This window comes from Solanum lycopersicum, chromosome 1, assembly GCF_036512215.1.
Source record: "Solanum lycopersicum chromosome 1, SLM_r2.1".
Classification (NCBI taxonomy): Eukaryota; Viridiplantae; Streptophyta; class Magnoliopsida; order Solanales; family Solanaceae; genus Solanum; species Solanum lycopersicum.
In genome coordinates, this window is record NC_090800.1 from 1,917,063 (window position 1) to 1,929,832 (window position 12,770).

The 12,770-nt window shown below is 28.5% G+C and overlaps 3 protein-coding genes across 3 annotated transcripts; all 3 read left to right on the plus strand.

The window, feature by feature from the left end:
- The first annotated feature begins 3,020 nt into the window (after positions 1-3,020).
- On the plus strand, positions 3,021-3,962 carry LOC112940696 (dof zinc finger protein DOF3.5-like). Its single transcript, XM_026028981.2, has one exon. The coding sequence runs from the start codon at positions 3,021-3,023 to the stop codon at positions 3,960-3,962; it is 942 nt and encodes a 313-aa protein (XP_025884766.2).
- A 2,404-nt stretch (positions 3,963-6,366) lies between these two features.
- LOC101268603 (E3 ubiquitin-protein ligase PUB22-like) lies at positions 6,367-11,503 on the plus strand. The gene has a single exon (XM_069291210.1). It carries the CDS (start codon positions 6,539-6,541, stop codon positions 7,766-7,768), a length of 1,230 nt encoding a protein of 409 aa, XP_069147311.1. The 5' UTR covers positions 6,367-6,538; the 3' UTR covers positions 7,769-11,503.
- On the plus strand, positions 10,137-11,503 carry LOC101266855 (E3 ubiquitin-protein ligase PUB22-like). The gene has a single exon (XM_004228643.5). It carries the CDS (start codon positions 10,137-10,139, stop codon positions 11,361-11,363), a length of 1,227 nt encoding a protein of 408 aa, XP_004228691.2. The 3' UTR covers positions 11,364-11,503.
- Positions 11,504-12,770: the final 1,267 nt, after the last annotated feature.

Below are 12,770 nucleotides of genomic sequence, written 5' to 3' on the forward strand. Positions count from 1 at the left end.
ATGATTATTAATTAGGCAATTATAATTCAAGCAATTGACACCACCATCTTCATTTAATGAGAATTTCGACTTTGAGTATTGAAGACAAAATTAGTTTTAATAGAGAACGTTTTATCCCCTAAAATGATATTTTTATGAATAAATTTATAATAATCAAACTCAAAATAACTATAGAAAACAAATTAAAAAAAAAAAGTCTATATCTAAACTTTGAAATAGTTGGTCCTCTATGCAAACCAAACTAAAATTAGTTACACTCTTTAACCACATTTTGATGTGACACAATTCTGAAAAATTAATAATATTTTTATATTATTTCTAATTATTTTAAGTCATTTAAATACTAATAATAAAATAAAAAATAATTAATAATAAAAATAAAATAAAAATAATTTTAAAAATTTTCAAACTGAATAGGTAAAAGTGTACGAAATTATAATTCCCTAATGTTTAGGCATAAGTTTGCAGCTGGATTTTTTTTTTCCGCCATTAAGTTCTTGATCAAAGAATTTTGGAGTAAAAATAAAATTATTTCTGTATAATTTAAATATTATAATTTGAGCCGTTAAAATAGGAGTTTGAAGCCTAAATGGTATAAAATATTAATAAAAATTCAAAACAATATATAAAATTTTATATTAACTAAAAACGGCAAAATCGCTGGAACAACGACAATTTCCTCCGCCGGAAAAAGTAAAATCATTACTGCAGCGATTTTGCAAAATGTGATTTTTTTTTAAAAAAAAATTCTTTTTCAAGAAAATCGCTGCCTAGGCAGCGCTTTGTTGAATTTTTTTTTTATTAAGAAAATCACGGTCTAGGAAGCGATTTTGTTGCAAAAAATATACTTTTTTAAAAAAACGATTTTTTTTTTTAAATCGCATTTGTAAAATCTTTTTCCGGCGGAGGAAATTGCTGTTGTTCCAACGTTTTTCCGTTTTGGTTAATATAAAATTTTATATACCATTTTGAAACCCTTTAGGCTCTGGACTCGTTAAAACAGTCACTAATGCTTATATTAGAATAAATTATTTATATCACGTGATCTCTTTAGTGACGTCTTTTTCTGACTTCTTCTAATACAAAATATTTTATGCACCGAATATATATATATATATATATATATATATATATATATATTTATTTATTTATTTGTTTTCAGATATATATCTTGGGAATTTAATTGGTAGCTGCATGTTGATAAAATGTTTCATCAATTTGATATTCTAATATAATTGTTGCCATCAATGCCCAAGTACATGTTGGATAATTAGTGAACATCTAATTGTAATTATCCCCCTAACTCAAACTTCTCTTTTTATTTTTTAATGACTTCGAAAATTATATTCATAGAGGTGTGTGTCGATGTGAAACAACAATATTAGATACGAGTTCAGATAAATTTCGTATATATAAATTTTTGCATAAATCTCGTATTTGTATAATTGAGTATGTGTATATATATATATATATATATATATGTAATAGCAAATCAATAACTAAAATGAGCTATGTGTTCAATGACGAATTTAAAATTACAAACTTTAAATCTTAATTTCGTCTTAGTTAATTTTATGAATATTCAGAGTATAAAAAAAGAAATGTGATCTGATGCACGTCTATTAATTAACATTAATTCCGCTTCTTTAGATAATATAATTGAATTGATGATCATATCGCTATAATTATACATGAGATTTTCACATCATACGGCTACTGAAATATCACAAATAATAGAATTTCTAAGTTTACATTGATTAATGTTTATTTAATTTTATACTTTTAGACTAACGATTCTAAAATAAGAAAATTTTGAAATACTATTATGGAAAATGGAGTTATATTATTTGAGCCATTGGTAAAGTGGTAAAAAAAGCACAAAATTGATAATATAATAATAAAGTATCGATAATAATACATTGGGTGTAATTTTTTAGGTTAAAGATACTAATTTTACTTTTAACTCATGAAGAGAGAGAAATTGTTCTCGAAAAAAAAACCTCAGGTCAAATAACGCATACGACAATAATAGAAGTTATAAACATACCAAATAATAGGAAAAACACTACATAACATATGAAACAAGGATAAATATTAACAATATCAAATAATGTGATAATCAAAATATAAGAAACAACATATAGTAATCAAAATTGTAGGACAAAAAATTACGAGAATAATATTATATATTACTAATGATATAAACAGAGAAAAGTGATAAACAACATATATTATTTTTAATATATATTTATATATATATTTTTAAAGAGTACGACCGACATAGTAAAATTATTTATAATTGTGAAGATTGAGAAGTAAGTATAGGACTTTTATAAGATAAAGTGTAATTATACACTTGTGCACTCGTGTGATGAGAAATTAGGAATGTCATTAAACCTAATTAAAAAATTAAACCTAAAATTGGGTACTTTTGTCTTGGATCATGGGCTTCTTGGATCATGTACAATATTCCTCTCTCCAATGCTTATCAACAATATATAATTTATTAAAATATAATACAATAATTTGTTCAAAACTAGAAGCAAAATCTAAATAATGTAATCTCTAAGCAATTTTCTAACCACCAAATGTAGATGTAAAATTTAAATTCTGACTCTATTTGTATTAAAATTTCTTGTTTTTACCTTTAACGAGAAATTTCTTATTTTACCCTTAACGAGAAGCTTCTATGTTTTGACATATTTAATACAACAAGTTTAGAAAAATCTTAAACCACACAACTATAAATTACCAGGATTTGTTGAAGATTAGAAGTTTCAAAAGTCCTTATTAATTCGTTTCTCGAACTTTGAGCCGAGTCGAACTACATCATTGAAAAGGTTAGAGTTAGAGTGTATGTATATATATATATATTTCAAGAGAATATAGTCATATGGTCAAGATTTTTAACTTCACTTGCTTGTAGCTTCAAAGGGAGATGTATGTTAATATTCAAAAGGAACAAGTTCTTGATTCAAGAAGCACAACAACAACAACAACAATCTTTGTGTTAACATTAGATGGAAAGAGGGATATGGAAATCAAATGTTGAGTTAGTACCAACATGTCCACGTTGTGGTTCAACAAACACAAAATTTTGTTACTACAACAACTATAGTTTGACACAACCTAGGTATTTTTGCAAAGGTTGTAGAAGGTATTGGACTAAAGGTGGTTCTTTAAGGAATGTTCCAATTGGTGGTGGATGCAGAAAAAGTAGAAGAGGTAAGTCTTCTTCTAGTACAATTCATCAACATGGTCTTATTTCAAGAAATTTGGGACATGGGGTTTCTTTAAATCATACTAATATTGATCATCATAATCAATCCAATAGTACTAGTTCATTGGATCATCATCATGGTCCAACTATTGATCTTGCTTTAGTCTATTCAAATTTCTTGAATAGTAGTGGTAATTCCAAGCCATCACAATCGGAGAATCATCAGAATCTTGAACTATCTGATGATTTATTATTGCCTAATCAAGAAGGAGTACTAGTCGCTCCATCATTTGAGTTTTCATCGATGATAGATCACATGGAGTTCATGACTAGCAATTTAGGTCAAGAATCGCGATTTATTGGTGATGGTGTTTATTTTAGTGGGATTCATGATGAGAAGCAAGATATTATGAATCATAGTGATGTTCATGATGATCACTATACAAATATGAATAATGTGGATGTCAATAATATTATCAACCATGATCAATTAGGTAACAATTTTATGGAGCTACCTCCATTGCCTTGTGAAGATATAATATGGTCTAATAATTCACATGGTCATCATGATATGGTATTTCCTAATGGTATTCTAAGTGCAAGTCATAATTTATCATCCGAACGATCAGAGCCAGAGCCAGAATTAGCAAAAGAAGATCTGAGTCATGATCATAGCGCGAATATTGCAAATGATGAGAGCCTTTTCAACTTGTCCAATTTTGGAAATATTTTTAGGCCTTGAAATCAAATATCATAAGGTTCATATATTACTTTATTTTTATGCAATTTTCACATTTTGGATGTATAATATAGTGCATTTGTACAGAAAAGGTGAAAATATTTTTCTGAATAATAATATATAATACTTACTGAATTTGTAATATATTGGTGAAACAAACACTTCAATATACATAAGAGTTTATAAATGTTGCATTTTTTTTTTGGTGATTTTCACATTTGGAATGTATTTTTTAACCTACCTTTTTCACTTAGTTTTTTTGCATGCTTTTTTTTTTTAATGTATGATATATTAATCCATTATATTTATTTTATATAACAGTGATTGATTGAACATGTAGTTAAAACAAAAAAAAGAAAAAAGGAAATTAAAGAGAACACATACAAAAAGTATACTTTCCACTTTCAATAAGCTACTTAGTTTTTTTATATAACATATTATTTTCTATCTCGAAATATCTATCGATCTCTCATCATATATATCTACTATGATGTGTGATGGGACATTTCTTTTTAAAACGATGTAATATTGTTCCAACCCTATATATCGAAGATCTGATTAAGTTCAATAAATCTCGAACTCTAACTTCTATTTCTTTTCATTCCTTTTAAATTGGTGATATACTCGCAAAGTTCCAAAAATATCTTTGACTATGACAGTTTTTTTTTAATTTCATATTATTAAGCTAACCATAGGGTATAATGACTGAATATTAGACTGATAATTGTTATTTTAGGCAAATAATTAAAACAAAATTAAAGTTAAATTATTTTTATTTGATTTAAATTTATTTCATAGTAATTAATGCATATATTTTTAAAATATTTATGATTTGAAAGGCAACACATGATCCAAGAAATATTTCATGATCCAAGAAAACTCTCCTAGACAACAATCATATTCTTGACAAAACAATGGATTATTATTATTAATTTTGCAAGTACAATTTCATAAAAGTTAATTACATCAAAAATGGTAAATAACCATAAAAAGGCAAATAATAATAAAGTTACTTGAAAGGAATTTTTTTTTACAAAATCCAAAAGAAAGAGAATTAAATATAATAGCCAACAAAAGAGAATCAATTACAGTTAAAAGATCGTGATAGAATGTATATAATTCTTTTACTTTTATAAAGAAAATATCTGATAAACGAGTATTCTTTTTTAAAATTTGTGCAAAACGCGAAAATTCAATTCAAATAGACAAGTTTTTTTTAAAAATAAAAAATATAACCAACTATATCTATATATTGTACCTATATTCCAAAAATAGGGAAGATTTAATCTATTTGAAAATTTAGTTCAACTTAATTTGGTAAGACCAAACAATTTGTAAATGACGGTGACAAAAAGTCAAGCCACTAATTAGATCATAATATATTAATTGTTCAACTATATTCCCACATGCAAATAATTTTAAATTTCAGTATAATTAGAAGTAGGTCTTGACTAAAACAATTAAATTTATCGTTTACTTTTACTATTTCTAATCGATATATGTAAATTATACTGATTATATAGGTATTAGAGTCCTCATGATTTAGAATCCATCTTAATTACTATTATTTATCGTTAGTAAGCCCTATATTAAATTGTTCATAATCGATATACATAAATTATACTGATTATATAGGTATTAGAGTCCTCGTGATTTAGAATCCATCTTAATTACTATTATTTATCGTTAGTGAGCCCTATATTAAATTGTTCATACATCAAATTATATATCTTATTTTAAGTGTTAGGTAGAATGCAGAAGAGTCTCGTATAAGATGAAAAAGGAATGAATATTAATCTGGTTATCTGAACTTGAACAATTAATTTTTTCCTATTAAATAAGTTAATTTATGTTGTTGAGTGAATGAGTAAGATAAGGATCGAGCGCGATCTTTAATATCAACATGCTAATATAAACTTTGATAAAACAATTTTCAAAAAAGAAAAAATTTAAATTTTTTAAATTACCGATTATTTAAACTAACTTATTAGTATTATTTAAATTATCTAAATATAAAATATAAAACCCTCGATTATTAAACTGACAATATATATAACTCAAACTCGAAAAACACTCATTCATGTTCAATGTACTTAAAAAAGCCAAGCAAAACAATTGGTTGAGTCAAAAGCAACTTGAACAACCAAAGAAATATTAAGAAAATCAACCCCCCACCCCACCCCTATATATATATATATATATATATATATATATATATAATTAAAAACACGAGTTAGAAAGAGAAGAAAATTGAACATGTGATTTAAATACTTTTAGAGAGAGAAAGTCAAAAGTGTACTATTTTTTTCCATATGTACACACATTTAGGCCACAAAAAATACACATATTAATAGATAGACTTGGTAAAGTTATTATAAAGTTTTTATTCCATCTTTTTTTTAATAATAAATTTCATATTTTGCCGTGTTTTTGACTTTTGAATATTTCTTACTATTCTCCAACTATTTAGTATATATAAACCACAACCAAATCCTCTAATTTCCAAAACCAAAATACTCATCTAAAGTCTCAACAAATCTTCATATTCGTAACTTCCCCCCAAAAAAAAAAAAATACAAATGGAAGAAATTCAAATACCTCCTTATTTTATTTGTCCAATTTCACTAGAGATAATGAAAGATCCTGTCACGATCTCAACTGGAATAACGTACGATCGTGAAAATATCGAAAAATGGATATTTTCTGCTAAGAACAATACATGTCCAGTTACGAAACAATCTCTTATTACGGGCATAGAGTTGACCCCAAATGTTACTCTTCGACGATTGATCCAATCATGGTGTACTATCAATGCCTCCCATGGTATTGAAAGGTTCCCTACACCAAAGCCTCCGATTAGCAAACCACAAATAATAAAGCTCCTAAAAGAAGCGAAATCGCCTAAGATGCAAATGAAATCTCTCAAGACCCTTAGATCCATTGCTTTTGAGAATGATGCTAACAAACGTTGCATGGAATCCGCGGGGGCAATGGAGTTCTTAGCTTCTATTATTAATAATAATTCGAATGAAGTTTTTGAAGAAGAAGAGGGTTTCATGAGTATTAAAGACGAAACACTTAGCATCCTCTATCAACTCAAATTATCTGAAAATGGATTGAGGTCACTCATCATGAGTGGAAATGGTGGATTCATCGAGTCATTGACACGTGTCATGCAACATGGGAGCTATGAGTCTAGGGCTTACGCGATTATGCTAATGAAAGACATGTTCGAAGTATCCACACCAACTCCACTTTTGAGTTTGAAGAAAGAATTCTTCATACAAGTTGTTCAAGTCTTGAGGGATGAGATCTCTCAAAAGGCCATGAAAGCATCATTGCAAGTGCTAGTGAACGCGTGTCCATTTGGGAGGAACAGAGTGAAAGCAGCAGAAGCAGGAGCAGTTAGGGTTTTGGTTGATCTTCTGCTCGATTCATCTGAGAAGAGGGTTTGTGAATTGATGTTAATTTTACTAGATCAACTTTGTCAGAGCGCAGAAGGGAGAGCTGAGCTATTGAATCATCCCGGAGGATTAGCCATTGTGTCCAAGAAAATACTTAGGGTTTCTAAAGTAGGGAGTGAAAGGGCAATCAAGATCTTACATTCAATCTCAAAGTTTTCATCAACACCAAGTGTTGTTCAAGAGATGTTGAGTTTGGGTGTGGTAACAAAGCTTTGTTTGGTTCTTCAAGTTGATTGTGGAAGTAAAGCTAAGGAAAGAGCTAGAGAAGTTCTCAAATTTCATGCAAAGGCATGGAGGAATTCTCCTTGTATATCTAATAATTTATTATCTTCATACCCATTGTAGGAATTAGGATAAAAAAAAATGTAAAAAATTGTTTTGTAGTGGATTATCTTTGTGTACATAATTTATTCTTTTGAGAAAATAGAAAAAAAATGGACAAAATAGTCCATGAAATTTAATTGTTCATATCCATATATTCAACTTTTTGATTCCCTTCTTATTTTTGCATCTCCAATAGCAAGTATAGAGAAGAAATTTTTGATATATATGATTTCACTAAGAAGTCTATTGCATCCCACATTCGCGTAAAGTCCGATAAAAGAATATCTGTGTAATATAGACCGTCTATTTTTAAATATAAATACAATCATTCGTAAAAATTTCATATTACTACTTGTAAACTATAAATTACATAAAGATAATTTTAGTATTATTCCAGAACTTGACGAAACTACCATTAATAGTAAATATTGTGAATACTAATATACTATATACATGCATATAGTCAAAAACTAGCATTCTGTGTCTTTTTGCACACTCTTTGGTGAGAACCAGGTATTAGACTTTTCACTATATCTAAAAAAACTAGATTAACATTCAAAATAATCAGCTCTAATTATTTTTTTTGAACTTCACTAGAAGTTATAAAAGTTTTGTGATAGTGATATGAGTGCAACTAGTCCCAATGAAGGAAATAAATATTGATAATTATGTGAACTTTGAAGATTGTTGAACTTTATATCTAAGCCACTAATATGATGATTTTGAATTTTTCAGAAATTTCAAAGAATAATATAAAAGAATGTGTCTAGTCTTATAAGTAATCTCTAATAGAGTGGTGGTGTTTTTTTTTTTTTTATGATACGCGGCATAATACAAATTATTTTGAGTATATGTCATATAAAATATCGATAAAATATGTGTGTCTATTTATTCGATTTTATACTCAAAACTTTAAGTGCATAAATAACACTAGAGACCAAGTTAAAACGGTATATCTATATATTATACATATCTTAATTATTTTACATAAAATTTGAATGTGTTCTTGTTAATATTTATTCTATTGCAAAACTATCTAAGTATACAAAATATTTTAATTAAATTTACTAATTCTTCTTATAGTTTGAAATAATTGTGTATTTTTAGTTTCTACTAGATACACTAAAATAATCAAAGAGGCGAGTGAGAGAAAGAGGGAGGCGAGAGCGAGAGAAAGAGGGAAGCGAGCGAGATAATCTATGTATCTTAGATACATACGATTCACAATATACATGTACCTAGGATACCTACATATATTCCAGATACATACTGAAATACAAATTAATAGAGGCTAGCGAGAGAGGAAAAGAGACAAGTGAGATAGGAGAGAGGGAGCGTTATAGAAGTGAGTCAAGGGAGTGAGATGATATATGTTAATCCACTTGGATACAGTATATCTAGGATATCCAAATACATTCTGAAATACAAATACATGCGGAGAGAGGTTAGAGAGATAGGGTGAGAGGGACCGAGATAGAAGAGAAACCAGAGAGACCATCGATATATGAAAACTCACTAAAATACAATGTATTTACAATAAATTACACTTAATATGTCATATTCATGTATTCGAAATCCAAATTCTGATAACTCGCATTAAACAAAATAATATACTCTTAAACTATTACAACTGTATTAATTGACCTTGTTGAATTGATACATAGTCTTAGATTAACTTGAATAGACAAGCAAATATGTGACATAATATTACAAGCAATATTAAACTAGATAAATTAAAAGGTTGAATTAATTAAAAATACAAGGTGAGTGTTAGATATATAGCTATAACTCTAAATTTATTTGAGCTAATTATTTATTTAAAATATCACATAAATGTCAACTGTTCCTTTCTCTCACTAATAAATAAAAATGGTACATTCATGTGTTTTTATTACTTCTAGAGAGAGAAAGTCAAAGCTGTTTTTTTTTCTCTTTATGTACACACATTTAGGCCACCGAAAATACACATAATAGACCTACTCATTTTAAGTTATTAATATTTTCTCCGTTTTAATCTATTTATTCGCTATATTAAAAATTAATATTTTATTTTATTACATAAATTAGCAATTGATAAATTTAGAGTTTCAAAAAATAATTAACCAAGTTAGTTTAGATGGCTACACATTTGATTAAAGTTTTTTTAATAAATACCCTTTGAAAAGTCTTCTCCTATTGCCTATTGGCGTGTTTTGACTTTGAAAAACTCAAATCTCCAACTCATATATATACCACAACCAAATACTCTAATTTTTCAAACCAATTCACTACTCATCTAAAGTCTCAACAAATCAAAGATTCCTCTAATTTTTTTTGTCATATTTGCAAAATTTCCTATAAGATTGATCTCCTTCTTTGATTAATCTTGAAGTTTTCCAAAAATATACAAATGGAAGAAATTCAAATACCTCCTTATTTTATTTGTCCGATTTCATTGGAAATGATGAAAGATCCAGTCACGATCTCAACTGGGATAACATATGATCGGGAAAACATCGAGAAATGGATATTCTCTGCAAAGAACAACACTTGTCCGGCTACGAAACAAGCTCTTACATGCATAGAGCTGACCCCAAATGTTACTCTTCGACGATTTATCCAATCGTGGTGTACTCTTAATGAGTCACATGGTATTGAAAGGTTCCCTACACCAAAACCCCCGGTTAGCAAACCACAAATAATAAAGCTTCTAAAAGAAGCGAAATCACCTAAATTGCAAATGAAATCTCTCAAGAGACTTAGATCCATAGCTTCTAAGAATGATGCTAACAAACGTTGCATGGAATCCGCGGGGGCAATGGAGTTCTTAGCTTCTATTATTAATAAAAATTCGAGTGAAGTGTTTGAAGAAGAAGAGGGTATCATGAGTATTAAAGACGAAGCACTTAGCATCCTCTATCAACTCAAATTATCTGAAAATGGATTGAGGTCACTCATCTTGAGTGGAAATGGAGAATTTATCGAGTCATTGACACGTGTCATGCAAAATGGAAGCTATGAATTTAGGGCTTACGCGGTTATGTTAATGAAAGACATGTTCGAGGTATCCACACCAACTCTACTTTTGAGTTTGAAGAAAGAATTCTTCACACAAGTTGTTCAAGTCTTGAGGGATGAGATCTCTCAAAAGGCTATGAAAGCATCATTGCAAGTGCTAGTGCATGCGTGTCCATTTGGGAGGAATAGAGTGAAAGCAGCAGAAGCAGGAGCAATTAGGGTTTTGATTGATCTTCTGCTTGATTCATCTGAGAAGAGGGTTTGTGAATTGATGTTAATTTTGTTAGATCAAATTTGTCAGAGCGCAGAAGGGAGAGCTGAGCTATTGAATCACCCCGGAGGGTTAGCTATTGTGTCCAAGAAAATACTTAGGGTTTCGAAAGTTGGGAGTGAAAGGGCAATCAAGATCTTGCATTCAATCTCAAAGTTTTCATCAACACCAAGTGTTGTTCAAGAGATGTTGAGTTTGGGTGTGGTAGCAAAGCTTTGTTTGGTTCTTCAAGTTGATTGTGGAAGTAAAGCTAAGGAAAGAGCTAGAGAAATTCTCAAAATTCATGCAAAGACATGGAGGAATTCTCCTTGTATACCTAATAATTTGTTGTCTTCATATCCATTTTAGGAATTAGGATGAAAAAGAGCAAAAAATGTTTAGGTAGAAATAGAACAAAGGAAAAAGAACAAAAGTAGTGAATTTATTTATTTGTACATAATTTATAATTTTAAAAAAAATAGAAAAAAAAGGACAAAATTGTCCATGAATTTAATTGTTCATACATATATCCATCTTCAACTTTTTGATTCATTTATATTCATCAAGAAAGTGTTTTATCAAAAAAAAAAAAAAGAAAGAGAGAAGGGAAATATGAGAAATAAAAAATACCCAATATAAGAAATTAAAAGAAGATATTTAATTTTATGTTCTTTAGAGTTATTTTATATATATATTAAAAAAAAAGTAGGTAATTTACATGAATATATTATTCACGTATTTAAATTCCTAACTAACCACCTATATTATATTCATAGCTTCACATGGAAAGTGATTTTCCATTATTTATTAGACTTCCTTGGCATCTCATATTTGAGGCTCTTTCTTGATGTCTATAATAATGTTTTCTATTTATTTATTTTGTCATTTCTTTTAATGACATAGAAGGAATTAAGAATTTGAATATAAACGAACTTACATAAATCTCACCGGTTTAGGAGCTAATTGCTTAGATACACTTAAGTTTAAGTTTGCAGTATTACGTATCTTAATCTTATCATATTTTGGTGCATCCAAGTACGTTCAGATACGTAAAATATCAAGATACGTGGGGCCAAATTTGTTCCAACTACATTGTATCCAGGTGGATTCACATGAATCTGAGAACACAACAAAATATTGATCGCCTCTCTCCCATCTCGCTCGCCACTTTTCTATGTATATGATATCCCAGATAAATGCAAATCAAACCAAACACATACATATAATGTATCTGGTGTGATTCGCGTGTATATGGTAGCAAAACAAATCTCGCTCACCTCCCTCCCCATCTTGCTCGCCTCTCACACTATTTCAGTGTATTTGGTAGCAAAAATACGTGTATCTAAGTATATTTTTCTCAATATATATTAGAAAACTCTTAATTAGTGATAAAATATGTAATATTTAGTATACGAAATAATAGTATATATGACAGCGAATTATGTCTAATAATGCAGTCATAAAGATTAATGTAACTCTAATAGATTTAGTTTAAGATGGAATAAATTTCTCTCAATTTATTAAAATAAATTTAATATAAAGGTCTATTAGATAAATTTGAACTACGCTATAATATCTTGTTGTGTTAAGTGTGTCCAAAGTATATTATTTAATCATTTTATGTATCATTTTACTTGTATATATAATATTTTTTCCGACGAATTGAACACCCTAACCACCATATGACTATGCCGCTTCCCCAATGTCAAAATATTTGGCACAAATTTAAATTTAATTAAAATCTAATATAGATATTGAACAGCGAACGAGAAAAAA